Below are 22,392 nucleotides of genomic sequence, written 5' to 3'. Positions count from 1 at the left end.
TTAAGTCTGCACCTCCCATGATCCCTTGCTGATTTCGTGTTGCTAAGAGAACCAAAGTATTGCATAATTTAATCAGTCGTAACTTCTAACATGACATCGTGGGCTGCCAAAAAGGAACACTTATTGGGGCAGTGGTGGCTCAGTAGTTATTGTGCACGCCCCATGTATTGAGGCTGTGGTCCTCCGAGGGGGCGGCTCAGGTTCGAATCCCACCTGAGGCTCCTTTCCAGCATGTCATTCCCCTCTCTCTCTCTCTCTCTCTCTCCCTGATTTCCATCTCTATCCACTGTCCTCTCTCTCCATTAAAGGCACAAAACGCCCAAAAATAAATCTTACACATTGGCATTGTAAACTTCATGAAAACACACAACAGAAAATCATACACTTTGGATTTTTATGATTTTATCAGTCAGAGTGATCAACACCTTCTGGGATCGATTAATAAGTCTGACTTCGATCTCTCCTCCTGAGTTTGTTGACTTATTTAAAGGTCCCATATTCTGCTTTTTCTGGTTTTATATGCTCTTTAGTGTGTTTTCCAAGTGTCCTGTGCATGTTTAGTCACATCTATGTGAAAAAATTCAAAGTCCGCGGAAACGCGGCTTCTCCTACGTCCTCCTGTTAGCTGTAGCATTAGCTGCATGTAGCGCTCAGTTCTAGCCCTCCTCAATAAAAATGTGTCAGTCCAACGTCATTGTCAGTGTGAGATCACTGATCTAAGCCCATTGGCTCGTTGTGGCCCTGCAGCTCATGTTGCACGCCTGTTAACTTCTGTAGCACGCCCACAATATGCCGTAGCCTGCGGTAGCACAGTAGTGCTAAGGTGCTAATGTTTATGCTCCCCTAACCCTAACCCACACATAGATGACCTGCTGAGGATGTGTAATGCATAACAATAAACTCTGAAACAACGGAGGGGAGGAGGCCTGTGTGTCTCTGTGCAACCACGCAGATGTTCATGAGCTTCTTGTGTGTGTGTGTGTGTGTGTGTGTGTGTGTGTGTGTGTGTGTGTGTGTGTGTGTGTGTGTGTGTGTCACCTGGAAGTTGAATGTTTGTGTGTTTGCATCTTGCTGCATGTGTGTCTTCAGGCGTGTGCGTCTCTCTGCAGACATGATGATTGAAAACATAGAAAAAGAGACACTCAGTATTTTATTACAGTTCACACACATAAATAATTACCCCCATGTTCATTTGCTTGCAGGTGTTTCTTTCATTTGGCCCCCTGAGTGACGTGCAAACACTGCGTTGTGCTTACAGCTGTATTATTTATGCTAATGGCAGCTGGCAGCTCGTGGTTTGTCAGCTGGTTCTGAGCTGATGGTTGACGTGGGAGTGAACCGCAGGTTACACACTGGATGCTAAATTAACGTCTGTCCTGACTGTAGCGTGTGCCTCTGGGAGCTTCTCATTTAAACCTTAAGAAATGTAAAATGAGTGGAAACAGAAAGTTTCTAAAAGACCTTTCAGGTTGAATAAATCATAACGTGATATCTAAAAGTTCAGTTCAGCTCAAAACACACCACTATTCTGTCTGACCATGCCCTTCTTATGATTCCTGTTTTTGTTTTTACGTTGTTGATTGTGATCTTGTTTTTACCTGTGTCTGTAAGGTGACCTTTAGTGACTTGAAAGGTGGCCATAAATAAAATGCATTATTATTATTATTATTATTATTATTATTATTATAGTGCACAGTAATATATATATAGATTTATTTTTTTGTCAACCATTTATATTGATGTAATTTTAATCTTGTATTTATTGTCTGTTTTGTGCCTTTAGACAAGCATCATTCCAATCTGCTTTATCAATATCTTCTTGAATATCATTTCTCCATGCATTTAGTTTGTCAAGTGTTGACTCTTTAGCATTAGACATTAATACATTGTAATATTTACAGATTTGACCCTCCGCCAAATTATCCAGGGTTATCTCTAAAGGTGGAATACACATAATCTGCCCAGATTTTGATGACATAAAGTCATAAACTGTAAATATTTAATACATTTAAATAATTTTTGGGGGGCATTTGGTACTTCTCACATAGTTGATCAAAAGAAAGCAAAAGTCCATCCACATAAAGGTCCTTTACTTTCTGAATACCTTTTGTATTCCATGTACATATATATATATTATTATTATAATTTTATATTATTATAAATTATTTAAATTATAAATATATTATTATTATTATATTCTTTTATTTTATTTTATATTATTATTATACCATATTCCATGTATTCTCGATGTCTAACCAAACTGGAGGTGTTGTTGGGCAAAAATAATGTGATGCTGAAGTTAGCTGGGCAGCCATGTAGTACCATCTAAGATTTGGAAGTTGAAGCCCCCCTCTCTCATAAGGCAGATAAAATAGTTTAAGTCGGAGTCTAGCTTTTCTATCATTCCAAATTAATTCACTAAATAACTTATTGAATTTATTGTAAGACATGCCTGGTAGTGACAGAGTTTTAGTGTTTTGGTTGGGCTTCACTGATGCTAGAATGCAGTGCACCGGCTCCAGCATGAATGATCTGTTATCATCCATCTCCAGCCCCTGTGGTAACATGTCATTAATTAAGTGACTGTTGCCCCTCAGCTCCCGTTTTACATCTATCACTTTATTTTCCAATGCAGCTATTGAGTTTGCCATTTCAGTCAGACAGGTGTCAATACTGTTCAACTTTGTGATAGGTTCCTTAATTGTTTTCAGGTGTTTTGACATTCAGTGTCAAACCATTTTTCTTTATTGTTTATTTTTGGGATTTTTTTATTTGACGCCTTGAGGTTAGATAATGAAGCTGTAAGGTTGAATATGTTATTTAGGTGTTCTACTGCTCTGTTTACACCTTCACTGTTAGGATTAAAGTTATTTTCCAGAATCTTGTCTAACTGTAATTTCACTTGTTTTTGCCTAATAGTGTTTTGGTAAGTTTCTGAAAGGTCTCCATTTATAGCATTTTTTGATACTATGTAGTTTGGTTGTGAACGCTGTGAGAGACTCCAGGCTGAGGTCAGTGATGAAGTGATCTACTATATCTACTGTATGTAATCTCTCGCTCTCTCTCTCTCTCTTTAGCAGAAAGGCTCTCTGCGGCCAATGGACAGACAAGGAAATACAAAGGTAGGCCAGACTTGGATATTTCCATCCATCAGGTCTCTAAGCCTGAATAAAACATAATAAATCTAATCTCCTGTTCAGGTCAGAGGTCGCAAATCCTCTCAGCCTCCGCTCGACAGACCACAAAACTCCCAGGAGCCTTTGCAGCAGCCTGGGTCTGTCCGAAAGAGTCACAGACGAAAAGGTGTCACTAACATCAGACACCTGCTGATCTCTTTCCCTTCGTCATATCACCTGACTCTTCCTCTTCCTCTCATCTCTTTCCACTCGTCATATCACCCGACTCTTCCTCTCATCTCTTTCCACTCGTCATATCACCCGACTCTTCCTCTCATCTCTTTCCCTTCGTCATATCACCTGACTCTTCCTCTTCCTCTCATCTCTTTCCACTCATCATATCACCCGACTCTTCCTCTCATCTCTTTCCACTCGTCATATCACCCGACTCTTCCTCTCATCTCTTTCCCTTCGTCATATCACCCGACTCTTCCTCTTCCTCTCATCTTTTTCTACTCGTCATATCACCCGACTCTTCCTCTTCCTCTCATCTCTTTCCACTCGTCATATCACCCGACTCTTCCTCTCATCTCTTTCTCTTCCTCCAGAGGGATATTCATCTTCTTTACAGGATATAATGTTTTTAAATATTTGACATATACTAAGAAATACCTCCAAAATGACCTTAAAACCTCCTTTGACTCTTTAAGTGATGTTTTTGACCCCTCAGGAATGTTAGTCTGCAGCGGGAGCGGGACCGCCAGCAGCTCCATCTATTCTGTTGCCATGATAACAATCCCGGACTGCGTTGACAACGCAACGCAAACCGACATCAGCTTCCACAACATCATGACTGTTGGGAAGAGCAGAGGTGACCACCACGGCTCCTCCTCCCCCCCTCCTCCTCCTACCTCTCCCCCGCTGCCTCATCTCATGGGACCGTACGGGATCAATGAGTTGTATGTTTGTTCTGACAAGTTTTCAGAAGTCCAGACATATGAAATCAATACTGCTGGACGTGATGTGGATTGATTTTTCTGTCTCCCCTGCAGCTGTGTGTTTGACTACAATGACCCCGACGACTACTTGGATGTGTCCAACCATGAGGTGGACAGACAGGACGACCTGGAGTACGAGGTGAGCTGTCGTTTTACTCGCTGAGGGAAGTAATGAAGTATAAATAACACGCTTTTGTGTTCACGTATCAGTGCTTTCACTGACATATTTCTTTGACAACGTGTTTATCTCTATAAACAGAAGACTGCATGTTGTGCAGATAATCTATTACAGATTGAAGAGACAAACCTGCTCATCTCTGTCACAAAAGCAAAAACAACCGACCCGACTTCCGTTCAACAAACATATAAAAGTGTTTTTTTTCTCATCCTCTTGATGACAGACCTGACAAAGCTTGACTTTTTGGGTTCATACAGCTGAAGCAACCCAGAGTGAATCCGCTGAGTCCTCGTTACAGCAAGACAGTCCAAACCCCTGATGACATCAAACAATCTAACCCCCTTATGACAGCAGGTCTACCTGCTGTCATAAGGGGGTTAGACCGTTTATGAGCCTTCTGTGATGTTTACAAACAGTTCAAAGTCTTACAGAGATTCCAGACATCACCAGCTGAAGAAGGGATGGATTGGGAGATGAGATTGAAGAAGAAATGGAAATCAGTGGAAGCCAGAAGAAAATCAAAATGGGGAATATTGTGCTTTAAAACCAGGAAGGCAGATGTTAACCTTTAAAAAGGGAACCCTTTGTCCTAATGGACCTCGTGTTTCTGTTTCTGCTCCATCAGTTTGCTGACACAAAAACCAGTTTGGTCATTAAAGGAGTCAGCAAAGTGGAAACAGTCTCACTCTCTAATACCACAAGGACTTCCTGTTCTCCCTAGATCACTTCCTCTTTCTGTTCTCTGTTATTTTCTACAGCATCATAATATGTCTCTGAATAACTTCTTACTGTTCTACTCTCTTTGTAATTTACTGCCATCCTTCGTTTTCTCTCTAACTCACCTCCTCCTCATTAGTTCTTCCTTTAATGCCTCCCAGTTTAAATGGTCCAAACTGGTAGTTATGGTTTTTACTGCTCTTTGATGATCGTTCTTTCATAGCAGCACAAAGTCTTTGATCATCTCAAACATTTCACATTTCATGAATTAACGTTATAAAATTATTTGCATGTTATTTAATGGTTTTTGCAGTTTGTGAAATGTTTTTGCAGCTGACCTTCAGGGTCACTGTACACTCAGCATGTGGACACATTATTGGAGGGAGGGTTTGTGGGTTACATCCTGCATTGACTACTGCAACTCCCTTCTCTTTGGTCTCCCTCTCAAGTCCATCCAACAACTTTAACTGGTCCAGAACTCTGCTGCTCGCATGCTCTCCAGAACCCCCTCTATTAATCACATCACCCCAGCAGCTTCATTGGCTTTCGGTTAAATATCGCATCAACTTCAAAATTCTGCTCCTCACCTTTAAGGCCATCCACAACCTCACTCCGCTTCACCTCACTGAACTCTTCTTCTTCCATTCACCTCACTGCACCACCCGCCCGCCTGTCCACCATGGGGTCCAAGGCCTTCAGTCGCTCTGCCGCCCACCTCTGGAACTCCCTCCCACCACACATCCGTAATATTGACTCTCTCTCCATCTCTGGTCTCATAAATCCACTACATCCTGTTAATTTGTCTTTTTAATGCTAATTTTATCGATGTATCGTTAATTTGTTGTTTTTATCTTTGCTTTGTAAGATGGCCTTGAGTGTTTTGAAAGGCATCTTTAAATAAAAATGTATTATTAAAATTATGCTTTCACACTTTCATTTGTTAATTTTTATTTGACTGATTTGGGATTTATTTTGCAGACATATATTGTTTAAAACAGGGAGAACAAAAGCAACAGAAAAGGTATAAGTAAGATAATATGCATGTTTTAATATTGTTTATGTAGATCATTATTGCAGTATTTAACAATGTATCTTTTCTTCAGATTGAACACCTGACCTGACAATCATAGAGACCTTCATTCATTACTGTGCACTTCTTATGTTCAGTCCAAGTTCAATAATGAAATAATCGTCCGTTTGTTGATTTATTTATTTAATAGGGACAATGCAATTTAACATAGTTTCAATACATACATGAAACTGATGTGCTGCATAAAGAGTATATAGCTATTGCTAATGTCCATGGTGTCCATAGTTGGGCCATGTTTTAAAATTATGCTTAAAATCAAGAAAAGCTGCTTAAGGAGAGTCATGCCTCGCTCAGAGACTCACAGGTGACAGAATTGGTTGAAAAGAAATAAGATGTTGTTTTTATCAGGATGACTTGTAGCTACTCCACCTGAAACTCATTTCATGGGGTAAAGTCTGCTATGTGGTCTGAAGTCCAACGAAAGATCAGCACTGTCGCTCAGATTATTCCTCTGTTTTGTAACACCATGTTCTCTCCAGGAGGTGGAGCTCTACAAATCCAGTCAGCAGGACAAGCTCGGTCTGACCGTCTGCTACAGGACGGACGACGAGGACTATCTAGGGATTTATGTTGGAGAGGTGATGATGATGATGGAAAATATTCATCTACCCTTCATCCCTTCGTTCACACAATTGTACTCCCACCCCCTTCTCGAGATTTCATTTTTCACCTGTTCTCCTATTGTGGGGAAATACCTGAAAGTCTATTGGTCATTAATTCTGTTTGCTTCAGTTCATCACTCCTCTTTCTCTTCATGCAGATTTTTACACAAACAGTATTATCTCTTTATTTATTTACTGCATTTGAATCATTAAATCACCTTTGAGTCATTCATGGAAACCAATTACTTTTTCATTCAGGGTCCATCCAGAGTACTGATGATGATATTCATGTTTTCATTAAGTCATCATGTATTCATCGGTCTCTCCACCTTTCCCGTCAGGTGAATCCAAACAGCATAGCAGCAAAGGACGGCCGAATCAGAGAGGGCGACCGCATACTGCAGGTACACAAACTCTTATTTAGACTTAGACGTTGTTCAGGCCGGCCGTCCACCAACGATCCCGAGGAGCTTAAGAGAGCTCAAGAACTCCCAGGAAAATATGTGGTTAGTGACTGAGATTTACAGATATAGCGACATGCAGTAATATGATGTACTGTATATGCACAGAGAGAGAGAGAGAGAGAGAGAGAGAGAGAGAGAGAGGAGCTCAGGGTGCCAGTTCCCCCGGTAGTCTAGACTATAGCAGCATAACTAGGAGCTGGTCTACCTGCGCCAGCCCTAACTATACATACATTTAGAGACTGTAGGTACCACGAGCAGGTCTGATGACTGAAGGCTCTACCTCTGATAGTACATTTAGAGACCGTAGGTACCACTAGCAGGCCTGCATTCTGGGACCTTAATGTTCTCGAAGGGGAGAACGCCACTAGTAGCTCCTTAAGATAAGATGGTGCCTGACCATTTAGAGCTTTGTAAGTGAGAAGAAGGATCTTGAATTCTATTCTAGACTGTATAGGGAGCCAGTGCAGAGAAGCCAGGACAGGAGTGATGTGGTCCCATTTCCTGGTTCTGGTCAGTACACGAGCTGCAGCATTCTGGACTAGTTGAAGAGTCTTTAGAGACTTACCAGAGCACCCTGACAAAAGAGAGTTACAATAATCCAGTCTGGAGGTAACAAATGCATGAACTAGTTTTTCTGCATCACTTTGCGACAGGATATTCCTGATCTTGGATATATTACGAAGGTGAAAATAGGCTGTTCTTGAAATTTGCCTGATGTGAGAGCTAAAGGACATATCTTGATCAAATAGAACTCCTAGATTCCTAACAGTGGTGCTAGATGCCAGGCTGATGTCATTAAGGACAGCCATATGCTGAAAAGGTATCTAGGATTGCTTTTGTTTTCCTCGATTAGAGAGGAGTAGTAGGCAGCTCGAGCGTGATGTAGAGCCTTTATATATTTATTATTATTCTTCTGTTTTGGTAGAGCGCCATACTCTTTCAATAAGTGATGGGTTATATGTGGGGATATCTATGTGATGGGTTATATTTTGGAAATGTTAATTATCTTTCTGTGCTTGTTTCTGCAGCAGCTTGATGAAACTAAACTGTTAAAAATCTAAATAATTCATGTCAGAAAATAACGTTTCACTGAATTTCCCCTGGAGGACTAATAAAGTATTTCTGATTCTCATTAACGAGTCAGAACTACAAATATTTCATCTTCTCCAGATTAACGGAGTTGACGTTCACAACAGAGAGGATGCGGTCGTCATATTGACCCGAGAAGACAGCATCAACTTCTCCCTGCTGCTCGCTCGACCCGATACAGAGGTGACAACAATACCCAACACAACATCACAACAATACCAGCCAGTCCCTCTATGCAACCACAGATCAATATCCATCTTGGAACAACCAAACTCATGCCCACAAAGTCTACCCGGAGCCTGGGTGCCATGAATGATGACCAGCTAACATTTAAGGTTCGCCATTTGCCCTGTACAACATCAGGAAGATCAGACCTTACCTGTCAGTACAAAATGCAGCAGCATGACTGGTCTTCAACCTTCCTAAAAAGAAAACATGTCACTCCACTGTTCATCTCCTTACACTGGCTCCCAGTTACTGCTCGCATCAGATTTAAAACTCTGCTGCTCGCTTACAAAACAGCCACAAAAACTTTAACTCTCTCACCCAGGTCTACACTCCCTCCCGCCCACTACGCTCTGCCAATGAAAGGCGTCTGATCCAACCTTCACAACAGGGTCCTAAGTCTCTAACTAGTCTATTCCCCTCTGTCGCCCCCCCCATGGTGAAATGAACTTCCAGAGTCCCTTTGCATCTTTAAGAAAAACCTAAAGACCCAGCTCTTTTTGAACACCTACAAAATTTAGGTATAGATGATAATGATGAGGATTTTGATGATGATGGTTTCTGTTTGATAATGACAATGGTGTAATTTTAGATGGTTTTGATGCTGATTAGAACTCTCAAGATCAGCTGTCGATGTTTTGCATTACATCTGGTCACCTGTGCTCTGTCTCTGGTCACTTCCTGTCAGCACCTTTGGTCACTTCCTGTCAGCACACGTGTGTCCAATACCCAGCCCCACTGCAATCATCTGCAACAGAAATATAGTTTCGCTATCCTAACTGCAGCTCAACTGCTCAATTATTCTTTCACTCTTTCCAGAACGAGCACCCTGTGGATCCAGAGGAGGTCATGGAGCGGACTCTGGATGGCGGATGTTCCCACCCAAACCCCCGAGCCTCCTCCTGCTCCGTCACCTCCTCTCACCTCTCTGGATATTACCACCTCTGCCGTGGAGTAGGAGGAGAAAGTAAAGAAGCAGGCGGGGACGTGGAAGAGGAGGAGGAGGAGGAAGATGGGGAGGGAGCAGAGAGAGGAGAGAAGGAGGACAGAGCGTCTCCTGTGCCCCTCCCTCCTCTGCTCAACCTGGCTCCTCTGCTATCTAACAGTCAGGAGCTGGACAGCGGAGTGGGCCGCACCGATGACAGCACTCGCTACGAGGAGTCGTCTGAACACGACCTGCTGGGTGATCACACCAGTGCCTGTAACACCAACACCACCAACACACCTGGCAGCACCCGCAAGTTCAGAGCCGCACCCAGCCCAAGGTGAGAAGAGGGAGGGGGTTAGACCAGGTCCTATAATTGTAGTTCATTACTGTTCATCCAAACAGCCAACTAACTACAACAACAGATTCACTCATTCATTCATGCATTTAATTTGATGTCACCGTGGCTTAGTTTAATGATAGACCCTACCCTAACCCTAGCCATCAAGGGTCAGGGTCAGGTGGTTCAGTTGATCAGAACGTTTGATCCAGATAATAATGATCTGGATTTGGTAATACTCCTTGTTCTACCAAGGATCAGGTAATCCAGCTCTCTTTTATCCCAGGTGTTCAAAGAAAGATTGGATGTGATCTACCTGAATTTATCACCTGATGATAAATTATTACAATGAGAAATACATTTTCATGCATGATTCATGAAACTATAAAATCAAATTATCTTGGATTACATATAACTTGTTTTTATCAACCCAACTTAATACATAAAAGTCACATCCTCATTATTTTAAAAGAAGCAGAATCCTGCTATTTACCACTCGAGTCCATCTTCATATTTCTTGTTCCTAGGCCGAGTCCTAGACCCAGCCCCGGCCTAGGTCCTAGTCCAGGGCACGGCAGAGGCGACACCACCCCTACTTTCCTCCACCTACGAGACCTCCAGTTCAGCTCTGACTCCCTCCCCAGCCTGGACTGGGCGGCTGGAGGAGGAACAGGAGGAGCGGCATACAGCCCCCATAAGCATCACCTCCACAAGGTATAACACAGAATCATCTATTCCAAGGAGGAACCTGTTAGTCTGTCTCCTGCAGTGAGTCAGTCCCCATAGAGCTCCATGTTAAAATGTCTAACTTTACAGCTGCAGTTCCTCCAGTGTCCACTAGAGTCTGTCTCCTGCAGTGAGTCAGTCCCCATAGAGCCCCATGTTAAAATGTCTAACTTTACAGCTGCAGTTCCTCCAGTGTCCACTAGAGTCTGTCTCCTGCAGTGAGTCAGTCCCCATAGAGCCCCATGTTAAAATGTCCATCTTTACTTTATTTACTGCTCCTTAAAATCATTTGTTATTGTAACTAATGTATTATCTTGTCATTTATTTAATCATATGCATCTAGATTTGTAGTTTATGGTATCAAATACATTGTACTTCAACAAAATTAGAAGGGAAAAAATTAAACAATACATTATTTCATCTCAAAGTTTTTTTTATTGAGGACACTTATGTAGTATACCGTTGAGATGCAGTGCATATGCAAGTCCAAACAGAATGCACATAGCTTCTGTCAGATCCTGAATCTTGTTCATCCCAACTTGTCCCTCCATCATGTTCATCAGTGAGACAAAAAATAAAAACTGAAATGGAAAAAAATTAACATTAACTGAAAAAAAATAAAAATAAAGCTTTACCAAAAAATGATCCCAGCTCCCATGTTTTAAACTGTAATGTTTTAATAGATGAACACGCTAAAACAAACTGTTAACTGACCAAGCTAACGTTAGCGCTTAAAATACTTTGACATTGAGATCAAAGCCTTTCTCTTGTGTGCAAAGTCTACATTTAAAAAAATGAAGCAATTAAACACTTCCACAGCTTTATGTTGTTATCTGGCTTCTGTTTCCTGACCTTTGACCTGCAGCACTACCATCTCAATCACCACCAGCCATCTCTGACCATGATGATGCCGGGCCTGACCGAGGAAGAGTGCCAGAGGTACCAGGAGCTGCAAGAGATCAAGTGTCAGTACGAGAGAGAGATGGAGAAACGGCAGAGAGAAACAAAACAAGAACACATCAAAGCAGAGTTGAACGACCAGGGACGGAGAGCAGAGGCGGGGAGGGAGGGAGAGGAGGAAGCCTCTTCTTCTTCTCCGTTTGTGGTGGATGTGAACTGCAACCCGACAATGAGCGAGCACGAGATGGCGCTGATTGAGGAGGAGTTACGCCACCTGGAGTTCAAGTGCAGAAATATCCTGAGAGCTCAGAAGATGCAGCAGCTCAGAGAGAGATGTCTGAAGGCCTGGATGATGGAGGAGGAAACAGTGGCAGGTGGAGCAGGGCGACCCGGCACACCTGAAGCAGGTAACTATGAGAATTACAGGGAAGGGGATCTACACCAGAAATCCTGTTTGATTTCAGATATTTTGAAACATGAATGTCAACCTGAGCAGAGTTTTTAAGAGGAAATTCCAACTCATTCTTCTAACATTGTGGTTGTACATGTAAAGTCACAGCCAATCAGACTCTGAGGTCTGGACATACAAACATCATTATCTTTACACTTATATGTACAGGTGAAACAAATGAGATACAGAGAAACATATGTATAAAAGTGATGCTAGCAGGTAAGACACTAAAAGTGAACTTTGGAAGTGAAAGAGATTTTCGTTTGAATCTTTTGAAAGTTCTGGTTTAGAAGGTCCAAAAGCTAAATATGCTAAATGCTCTCGTTGCTTCTAATACCACTTCTATGCTGACGATACCCAGCTCTTCCTGTCATTACGTTACAGAATTTCAGCATGCCTTGCTGATATCTCTAAATGGATGAATGAACGCCAGCTCTCAAAGACTGAGCTCCTTGTCATCCCAGCCAGTACCTCTATGCAACCACAAATCAATATCCAGCTTGGTACAACCAAACTCATGCCCACAATGTCTGCCCGGAACCTGGGTGTCATGCTTTTTTAAATAGTTTATTACAGGTTTATTACATCACAAGTTGAGAAATTTCATCACTTATTTTGTTCATGCTGGGTAAGAACAGCATGACAGATGAAAGGTAATAAACAGAAATATATAATTAAATTAAGATAAAGAAAGAAAGCAAACAATACAGTGGGGTTTGTCCTACAGTATTATCTTAATTGACATTTATTTATATGTTATTTTTCAAAATTTAATCCAATGTCTTAAATCCAGTTGGATTACTGCCCCATGGTCTTCAATACGTAGTATGATGATGATCATTTTTTGAATAATCAGTTATACAACAGGATCTCTCTGATGCTTGATGCTGACCTCTGACCTCTGGTCCAGAGTAACTTACCGAAACACATTTTGACATGACTCTAAGGATATCAACAAACATCTCCCTGTATTAACCCTTTATACTAAACTCCCATTACATCCCTGTGTGATAAGATTTTAATCATTCTGAAATACAAATGATTGAATATTTAATATCAGTTAGGACATAATGTAAAGACCAAAATCACAAAATGTTACAAATACACTAAATTCCTTACTTTTAGGTATGGATAACGATGATGATGACCTCCATCGTCACGAGTTGTCGGCTATAAACGAGCTCCCGGAGCGAGAACGGTCTGACGACAAAGACAGCACCAGCGCCTACAACACTGGAGGAGAGAGCTGCCGGAGCACGCCATTGGTCAGCACTGAGCAGATCCCGCCTCTCCAGGAAGAAGATGAGGGAGGGAGACGACTGATGTCTCCACCTCCTTTTCTCCCCCTCAGTCGCCTCCCCCCTTTGAACTCTCCGCTCACCCCCCGGCGTCATGGGCAGGACAGAGACAGAGAGAGACGACACTCAAACCTCAGCTACACCTTCTCCCCCAGCACTTACAGGCAATATGAAACAGCCAATGGCAGTGTGGATCGCGGCTCCAGCTCCACCCCCTCTACACCCTCCAAGTTCAGGTCTCCTCTAACCTTACAGTGTTGCTTTTTACCAACATTAAAACAATGATGCTTCTATCTTTCGAGACTTGGACTCCAATTCAGCCATTTAAGTTGTGTTTCAAATGAGCAGTACAAATGTTTAAAAATGACTGCGGGAGTTTTCTTCAGGCTGCAGCAGGGAAACAGGATGTTGTTATTCTTTGTTTTCTGACAGTTTCAAAGAAAAGATCCCTACAGCCATGACAAAAAAACATTAAAGTACTTAAATAGACTGGCTTCGCTGGTGTATCGCTGCTTTCATGTGTTCATTGATTATGTTATTGTTTGTGATACATAAACCTGTCAGATCTCACACGTGTCACACCACATCCATCTCTAAGCGTCTTTTCTGTTATGTATTCAAACACTTACACTAACAGTCTGAGACTGCGTGAGTGAATTACATCATATTCATTACAGTCTGTTTGGCTGCTGTTGATAAAAACAATCTGTTGGGGTGTTTCCAAAAAATGTTGTACCTTTGAGTCAACACCCTGAAAAATGGGTCCAGGTTTTAGGAGGACCCTCTGATTCACCTTGTTGGTTAGGGTAGAATACTGTATTGTGTTTGGAGTTGAATAATCATTGGATATATGTTGGTTGTTGTAATCATTAGGTCCCTAACGAGAGAGGTGGGGTTATCTTCAAGAAGGGGTGTGGCTGATGGAGGGCGAGGCTCCAGAGCAGGTATAAAAAGTCGCTTCAGTTCAAAAAGTAACTCTGAGGAAGCTTTTGCCCAAACATTCTGAATAAACGTTTTTAAAGTAATCTGTGACTGTGGGCTCAATGTAAGGAGTATACTTTTACTCGTATCACTACAGGTGGTGTCCCCAACAGGCCTGGAGGTGGAAGTGCAGATTCCAGTCCATATTTCACCAGAAGGCACCACAGTGGCAGTAAACCGCTAGAGCGCTACCAGAGCTGTATGACCCTGCCCTCTGAGGGGCTTGTGGACCCTCTGGACCGGGTGAGGGATAGACCCAGGGCAGAGGGGGAGGAGAGAGGGGTGGGCACAGGTAGCAGCGGCCCAGCAAGCCCCAGGAGTGTGAACAGCGCCCCCTGTGGTCTGGATGATCACCGTGCATCACGGTTAGGACTGGCTTTACCACTCGGACTGATGCAATCATCAGCAACTGCTTCACCTCAGCGCATGGAATGGAAGGTAAATGATAAGATGAAGTAGTCGGATGAAGAAAACAAACGTTAGTGAGGTGTTCAATCCAGAGTTTGACACCAAATCTCACTCCTGGATTCTTTGGTTTTGGTTTTAAGTGATGCATGAAACGGATTTATGCCAAAACCAAAAAGGCTGTCATAAATCTTTGAGTGGTTGAGCGACAAGTTGAATCAACTCAGCTTAATTCAAGCATTCGTATTTTGAGGGATTCTTTAGTGCAGATTTCATAATTTTAATGTTTTTTTTTCTTTTCTACAAAACATTCTGGATCAAAATCAGAAGTGAGCAACTTTGATTATTTCCCACCTGTGTACAGAATCTGTTTAACATAAAGTCTAGATACAACTTTCAGAAGTTTAATTTAACTTTGACATTTTTTGATGAATGTATGTTTAATTTTTTATTCTTTCCACACACGGAAACACTAAACACAGAAAGCGATCTGATCACACTCCATGTTTGTAAAGGAGCGAGGAGAAGGGTAAACCTTTTTATTTAACTGCCCAGTATACTCAAAGAAAGAAGCAAGTGATCTCTCTCGATGGTCCGTTGTAGTGCCTGCAGAGTCAGAGAGAAAAGGACCACATATTCCTTATTGGATATGGATTTGTGTGTGACATTGAACCCTGATCTATCACAACCTCTCATTCCACTGGCTGTTGCATCTCAGGATGAAGTTGGAAATCAGGCTGGTAGTTCATCTTTATGGACGACTGAATTAATGGAGGAACCAGTGGACACTGATACGACAATTAAAGAAACTTTGGAGGAAAAATTTCAAATTCTAATGGATACACAAAAACAACACAAGGAGGATCTTGAAAAAATAGTCACAACTTTATTTAAAAATGTCACAGAAACATATGAACAACGCTTTCAGTACTTGCATGAAACTCTGGACAAACAATCAACCTTTCTGAGAAATCAGTTTGCAGCAAACCTTAACTGGCGCTTAACACACCACCATACAGAGATTTTAAAGGACATCAAAGGGTTCATGACCCCAGTCGCACAATCAGTCGATCACCTGCAGGATGATGTGTGGAAATTGTCCCAAAGTATGGACTCCATGTCCCAGGAATGGGGTAGGTGCAGTTTTGAAGCTGATTTTCAGAAACATCAATCCCCATATGGCAAGCCAGCTCCGAGGCAGAGTTACTTCAGTGGATGAACTGGTGAGGCTTGGACAACAACTGGAAAAAGACAGTGAGTCAGACTCAATATGAACAACGGAAAAAACAAGTTGTGAAAAAAAAAGAGAAAGTGGAGATGTTCACTACTGATGATCCACCACCGCAGAAAGACAACACCCCCCCTGTCGTTTACTGCTGGAGATGTCAAAGCAGTCATGCTCCACATTCATGTCCAAATTACAATCAGTTCAAGAAATACAAGCCCCCTGGTCAACAAAACAACCCTCAGCACTCCCACCCTCAGCAGTCCCACCCACAACACTCTCACCCGCAACAATCCAACCCGCAGCAAAATCACCCTCAGCCACACCATTCTCAGCAACCCCACAGCCATTTCAATCTTCAGATCTCCAGACTCATTCTTCAGTGAACGCTGTGACCCATTCAGCACAATCATCGCCATGTGTCACCTCCCATCTCTTTGTGCAGGGCCTGAAGAAATTCAGCATCCCTGGAGGAAGCACTGACACAGCCCTCCCACAACAGCTAAAAGTGCCCTTGACTGTAACAAACTGGACAGGCAAAGCTGTTGTTGATACAGGTTCCACGTGTACTTTGCTAAATGAACATGTCTGGAACAATTTCAAAGGGGATGAACTTACGCCATGGACTGGTGACCCTCTTTACCTTGCTGATGGTCAACCCAAGAAACCCCTTGGGTGGGTGGAGCTTGAAATGACCCTGCAGGATAAAACCTGGTTGGTAACTGTGGTGGTCCTAGACTCCAAAACCCTGGCTTTTCCTGCCCTGATTGGTTTGGACTTCATGTTTTTTACTGGTATGCAGCTTGATGTTGCAGGCGGGATGTACTGGTTCCGAGATAATGTGAAAAATATTTTTTTCTTTTGTGCAGAGTCCTCTCTTTCTGGGGAGGGGGAGACTGGCAACTCCATTGCCTTCTTTTCTGCGGAAGATCCATCGGCCACTGCACTGTTCCACAGTGGTACACAGACCACTTTGGAAGACTCGGACTTGATGCTGAGGGCAGTTCAGGAGTCTCACCTGGAGGATCATATTAAACCCCAGTTACATAACCTGCTTCTAAACAATGTTGATGTGTGTACAACCAAAGTGGGACGCACTGAGATATTGAAACATCAAATCTTTCTCACCAATCCTGTACCCATTCGACAGAAACCCTATCGAGTCTCCCCTCCTAAACACAAGGTGATGAAGGAACTCATCGAGGACATGCTAAAAGATGACGTCATTGAACCTTCTTGTTCTGCTTGGGCCTCGCCTGTGGTTCTGATTCCCAAAAAGATAGGGAACCCAAGGTTTTGTGTTGATTACCGAAAAGTGAATGATAACACAGTCACTGATGCTTATCCCATTCCCACAATCCAGGAGATATTGGATAGTCTCTCAGGTGCTGTTGTATTCTCATCACTAGACCTTAATAGTGGCTACTGGCAAGTGGAGATGGATCCAGACATGAGGGAAATCACTGCCTTCATACGCCCTCATGGACTGTTCCAATTTAAAGTTATGCCATTTGGTCTTAAGAATGCCCCTGCCACCTTCCAGAGGCTCATGGAGAGAACACTGGGAGAGCTGAAGGGAATCGTTTGTTTTGTCTACTTGGATGATATTATCATCTTCTCTTCGTCCTGGGAACAGCATTCCTATGATGTCCAAGCTGTCCTGGACAAACTCCGGAACGCGGGTCTCTCTGTGAACATGAAGAAGAGCAAACTGTTCAGAACCTCTTTGAAATTCCTGGGTCATCTTGTCTCTGCTACAGGAGTCCATGTTGACCCAGACAAGGTTGAGGCTGTTCAGAACTTCCCTGCACCCACCAACCTGAAAGCCCTACAAAGGTTCTTGGGCATGGCTGGGTGGTATCACAGATTCGTCCCCAACTTTTCACAGATTGCCGAACCACTCAATGCCCTAAAGAAAAAAGGAGCAAAATTCAACTGGTCACCTGCATGTCAAACAGCGTTTAATACCCTGAAACATCACCTGGTAAAACCACCTGTCCTTGGCCATCCAAACTTCAATGCTCCCTTTGTGGTGTACACCGACGCCAGTGAGATTGGACTTGGGGCTGTGCTTGTCCAGAAATCCAACTATGGAACCGAGGAAGTCCTTGCCTTTGCCAGCCGCAGTCTAAACCCAGCAGAAAAAAACTATGCTGCCACTGAGCTGGAATGTTTGGCAGTGGTGTGGGCAGTTGAGAAGTGGAGAACTTACCTTGAAGGCAGACTGTTTACCGTTGTGACTGATCATGCCTCTCTTCTGTGGGTGTTCAAAACCACCAAACCCAGCACACGACTCATCAGGTGGGCACTCCGGCTTCAAGAATTCACTTTCACTGTAGAATACAGAAAAGGAAAGTACAACACTGTACCAGATGCCCTCTCCCGAGCTCCTACAGAATCCATCCATACCTCCCTACCTGTGTGTGCAACCCTCACATCTGCCTCTCCAAAACCATCCAAGGAGCTTCCCATCTCAATTGAGGCCCTGTGTAAGGCACAACAGGAAGATCCAGAATGTCAGGTTTTTAATCAAAAAGTGGTAGAAACTGGACAAGTCCATAATTCAAACCCTTCATACACCATCATGGATGATCTCCTCTACCGTCTCGTCACCCTCCCATACAAAACCATCTACCAACTCTACATACCTCCTAGCTTCCGCACACAGTTACTGGACTACTTCCACCAAGATCCTCTCTCTGGACATCTTGGCAGGCACAAAACCTACCGAAGACTGCAACATCTTGTCTATTGGCCGAAGCTGAGCTTGGATGTCAGAGAAGAAAAAAATGTCGTACATGTCAACTTTACAAACCCGAAAACAGGAATATTACAACAAACTCAAACTCACCGCCCATGAGAAATGCTGGGAATGGATTTAATGGGTCCCTTTCCCAAAATTTCCAAACAAAACGTTTACCTCCTGGTTTTCGTTGATTATTTCTCCTGCTGGGTTGAACTGTTCCCAATCAGAAATGCCACGGCTGAAACCACCTCTCAAGTCATGGTCAAAGACATCTTGACCAGGTGGGGCATTCCTGACTACATCCTGTCTGACCGTGGAACCCAGTTTGTTTCATCAGTTTTCCAAACTGTATGCAGAACCTGGAATGTGGGACACAAGTTAACCTCAGCCTACCACCCCCAAACCAACCACCCCTTCCTACACCAAAATCACCCAGCTAAAAGATCTTTGTTCATTTGTTTCAAAAAGTCTGGACTCTGTTCGTCAATGGCAGAAAAGAAACTATGACAAGCACAGACGTGACCTTGAGTTTCAGGAAAAGGACAGAATCTGGTTGAGAGCCCATCCTCTCCCCAAGGCAGATAAATCGTTTGCTGCCAAATTAGCCCCAAAATGGCAAGGACCATATCGGGTAGTGGAACAAGTTGGGCCTGTGAATTACAAAGTTGTTCTCGAAGATTCCGGCAAGGACTTGAAAGTTGTCCACGTTGCCCGTCTTAAACCTTGTTATCCGACTGCTCAGGACCTAGAGGAGCAGGAGAAAACCCACATTCTTGAAATCCTGAATGAGGAGTCGGATGAAGAGGACTCCCTTGGATTCGCGGACACCTCCTGTTCAACTTCAAATGAAGGATGTTGGAAAAGATCTGCAGAAAAATCACAAAATTACAATTCTGACAATACCTATGACTCTGACAATGACTACGGTCACAACTCAAACACATATTAATCAACCACCTGGACTGTGATTCTGTGTACACTATAGGACAACTACTGCGCCTTACCTTTGGTCGGCTTCTGCTAAGGGGGGAGGAGTGTAGCGCCTGCAGAGTCAGAATCCTCTTTGTACACACCTCCATTCATTGCTTCCTCTGTCATCCACCCACATTCATCTCCCATTCCAATGGAAAACAGCCACAGTGCCCGCGAAGTCTGAATCCGTCCTCCAGGAAGGGCATTTGTATAGGTGCAAGTCACCGGTGATCGGGCAAACAGTCATTGGAAAAAAGTCAGTGAAGGAGAAGGTTACCTCGGCATAGAGCGTGATTGAAAGTTTGTGTATAGCCGTTTGTTAGAATCTTCGTCGCTGGAGGTCCGTTGCTGTCAGGTCCGGCTACCTGTTGGATTTGTTTATTTCCCTGTTCCTGGTTGATCATCTGTTCCCTAGAGTCAGGAGATGCCAGAGGAGAAAAGCCCAACTCTGACTTAAACCTACTGACTGACTTAAAAACTTCGGTACCGTGAGTACCTGGTGTGTCTTTTGTTTCTTTGTTGTTGGGCCACGCAGGCTTAGGACAGTCAAACCATGGACTTGGGCCTTTGAGTTATTTACTGAGATCACAAAGAGGCCTAAAAGGACTCTTTATCCCAGAATTCCCTGCGGTACTTCACACCTACGTGTGACGTAAAGGGGGGACCGGAACCTGAGGGAGACCCCACAGGAAGGCGGCCAGGTGATAAAACTCTGAGACTCCCCTCGTTCAATCTCTTACCACGCGCTGACTTGAAGTGCTCGGAGACCAAAGCTCACCTCCTGTTTCATGCAACAATCTTCCTTTGTTTTAAGTTTTGGCGCGCAGGTAATCCGCGGCCGGCAGTGTTCCAAATTCCGAGCTCGGATTGTCCAGTGAACGCATCTCAGTTTCTCGGAGAGCGTTAGGCTATAACAGATTATCAGAACGATAACGGTCTTATTCCGTCCTGGAACGAAAGGACATCAACGGACATCTTTCCCCTCGACGGAGAACCAACGAAGCCGCTCTTGCCGTAAGGGACCCTCGCCGCCATCAGACGCCTCTACACCAGGACAGACAGAAGATCTGTTTTATCGCCGGACTCCTTTTTCCTTCACCAATCGCAGGCAAAGCGATTCACAAGTGAGGCTTAATTAGGTCTGGGCAGAATTAGCTTTAGAGAGTGTTTTTAACAATTGTTTGATTTGTGCAGAAACTGTAATTTTTATCTTTGTTGGACCGCTGCGTCCTGAGTTTTACTGACTTAAAACTCTTGTTGTCCTGCGTCCTGTATGTGTTCAGCGTAACAGCGTTATAACCGGGTATTACTCTTCTGATCAGAAAGGCCAGTGTAAACCGTATCAACTTAAATTCGGCCATTGGTTTGTTTCTGTGAATGAAGGGAATTACTCCGAGTTGTGGCGCGGGAGTTAGACTGTGATCCGGCCTCTTCAGGCACGCATTTCTCTCCACCTCTACGCTCCTCTTTTCCTCCCATTTTCTCCCCTCTTTCTAACCCACACATATTCCCGGGTAGACGTACATCGGGAGACTAACTCCACCACCGCGCCATTACGCACATAGGCCATACACACACACACACACACACACACGCACACACACAAAGAGAGAGATTTATACACTCGAGGCTATCCAGACGCCTCAGAGACACAGATTGTGTAGGGCCGAACTCGGTCTCTTTCAGACATTAAGGCCACATTAGGTCTTTGTTAGGTGTGCGCCATCGGAAAGGCGACCATGTGGGACGGAGTAATCTTCCCCCCTCTCTCTCTCTTTCACACACACACGCACACGCACAGATACACCCAGGCCTTTGTTAGGTGCGCCATCGTGAGCGACCACGTGGGTACGAAGTTATCTCCCCCTTTTCTTCTTCCCCCCCCCTCTCTCACACACACACATACACATTCACACTCCTTCCACAAGCCTTGCTTGGTAATGTTTGTTGCTTAGATTAGTTTATGATAGTTATTTGTTTGATTAAGTTCATTGATTTTGGATTGATGTTGCTTTGTTTAAATAAATTCTGTTATAATTTAAGAGAGCAGTTGTTTGTGATTACTGGTCTATTTGCATTGTGATATAAGCTGGGTGCGAAGGCTTTGTGTGCGGATCTCACGCCTTCAATTTATTAAATATAGTTATTAATTATTAATAATATTAGTAATTAAATAACTAATTTGAGACTGATTTGAGTGATATTTTGGTTATATTTCCCTGAGTACAGGGTGGTGCCCCAAAACGAGATTAAACATAGTTTGATGATATTTTATTTATATTATTAATAATTAGAAATAATTATTAAAGAATATAACCAAAGTTGACTTGATACAACCCCAACATTGTGTTTTGATTGTTGCACCGCGAAGAGAGACGCTGTTTTTTCCTTTCAGTTTATTTCCTCATTTGTTTTCGAAGCCCGCGGTAAAACCCGGAGCGGAGTTTTTGTTTTGTATTTGAACATTGAATTGAAATGGATTGAACTGTGGGTTGGGGGTTACCGGAGCGGACTTTTGCTGGAAGGGACTAAACTTGAAGTTATAAACACAGACTGTGAACCACGCACACACAGTGCTCACATTCATTTTGTTGCAGTGTGGTTGATGCCTGTGATAATATATATATATTTGAAATCCCATTGTTGTTTTGTTTGATTGTTTTTTGCTCTTGCTTAGCTCCTATTTTGTGCAGGTTGACTATTTTTTTGTTTGCATTTAATTTTTATTTGTCAGACTTGACTCTGACTGGCACCCCAAAATTAAAACCTTGTCAAACCCGCTACACGGTCCAATTACAATCACCTAGCAACCAAAACCACAAAACAACAAATCTAACTGATTCAGTCTTTGACTTTACTTCCACATTCTATAATTCTACAATTCACTTAGCAGACGCTTTTCTCCAAAGCGACGTACATCAGAGAGTAAGTACAACACAAGCAA

The 22,392-nt window shown here is 43.1% G+C and overlaps 1 protein-coding gene across 3 annotated transcripts in view; it reads left to right on the top strand.

Annotated features, from left to right (window-relative positions):
- Window positions 1–22,392, top strand: part of LOC132967184 (PDZ domain-containing protein 4-like) — a 43,093-nt gene that overhangs the window by 12,580 nt on the left and 8,121 nt on the right. The window contains exons 2-14 of one of the 3 annotated variants that reach the window (XM_061034047.1): window positions 3,081–3,122; window positions 3,201–3,303; window positions 3,847–4,075; window positions 4,169–4,253; window positions 6,579–6,677; window positions 7,043–7,105; window positions 8,336–8,437; window positions 9,299–9,744; window positions 10,278–10,458; window positions 11,336–11,777; window positions 12,947–13,355; window positions 13,993–14,063; window positions 14,198–14,538. In XM_061034047.1, the coding sequence (XP_060890030.1) occupies window positions 3,081–3,122; window positions 3,201–3,303; window positions 3,847–4,075; window positions 4,169–4,253; window positions 6,579–6,677; window positions 7,043–7,105; window positions 8,336–8,437; window positions 9,299–9,744; window positions 10,278–10,458; window positions 11,336–11,777; window positions 12,947–13,355; window positions 13,993–14,063; window positions 14,198–14,538 (2,613 nt within the window). Of the gene's footprint in view, window positions 1–3,077; window positions 3,123–3,200; window positions 3,304–3,846; window positions 4,076–4,168; window positions 4,254–6,578; window positions 6,678–7,042; window positions 7,106–8,335; window positions 8,438–9,298; window positions 9,745–10,277; window positions 10,459–11,335; window positions 11,778–12,946; window positions 13,356–13,992; window positions 14,064–14,197; window positions 14,539–22,392 lie in introns of all 3 variants that reach the window. The other 2 variants (XM_061034048.1, XM_061034046.1) reach the window with 2 other exon arrangements.

This window comes from Labrus mixtus, unplaced genomic scaffold (genome assembly GCF_963584025.1).
Source record: "Labrus mixtus unplaced genomic scaffold, fLabMix1.1 SCAFFOLD_119, whole genome shotgun sequence".
Taxonomy (NCBI): domain Eukaryota; kingdom Metazoa; phylum Chordata; class Actinopteri; order Labriformes; family Labridae; genus Labrus; species Labrus mixtus.
This window is presented reverse-complemented; position numbering and strand designations above follow the sequence as displayed.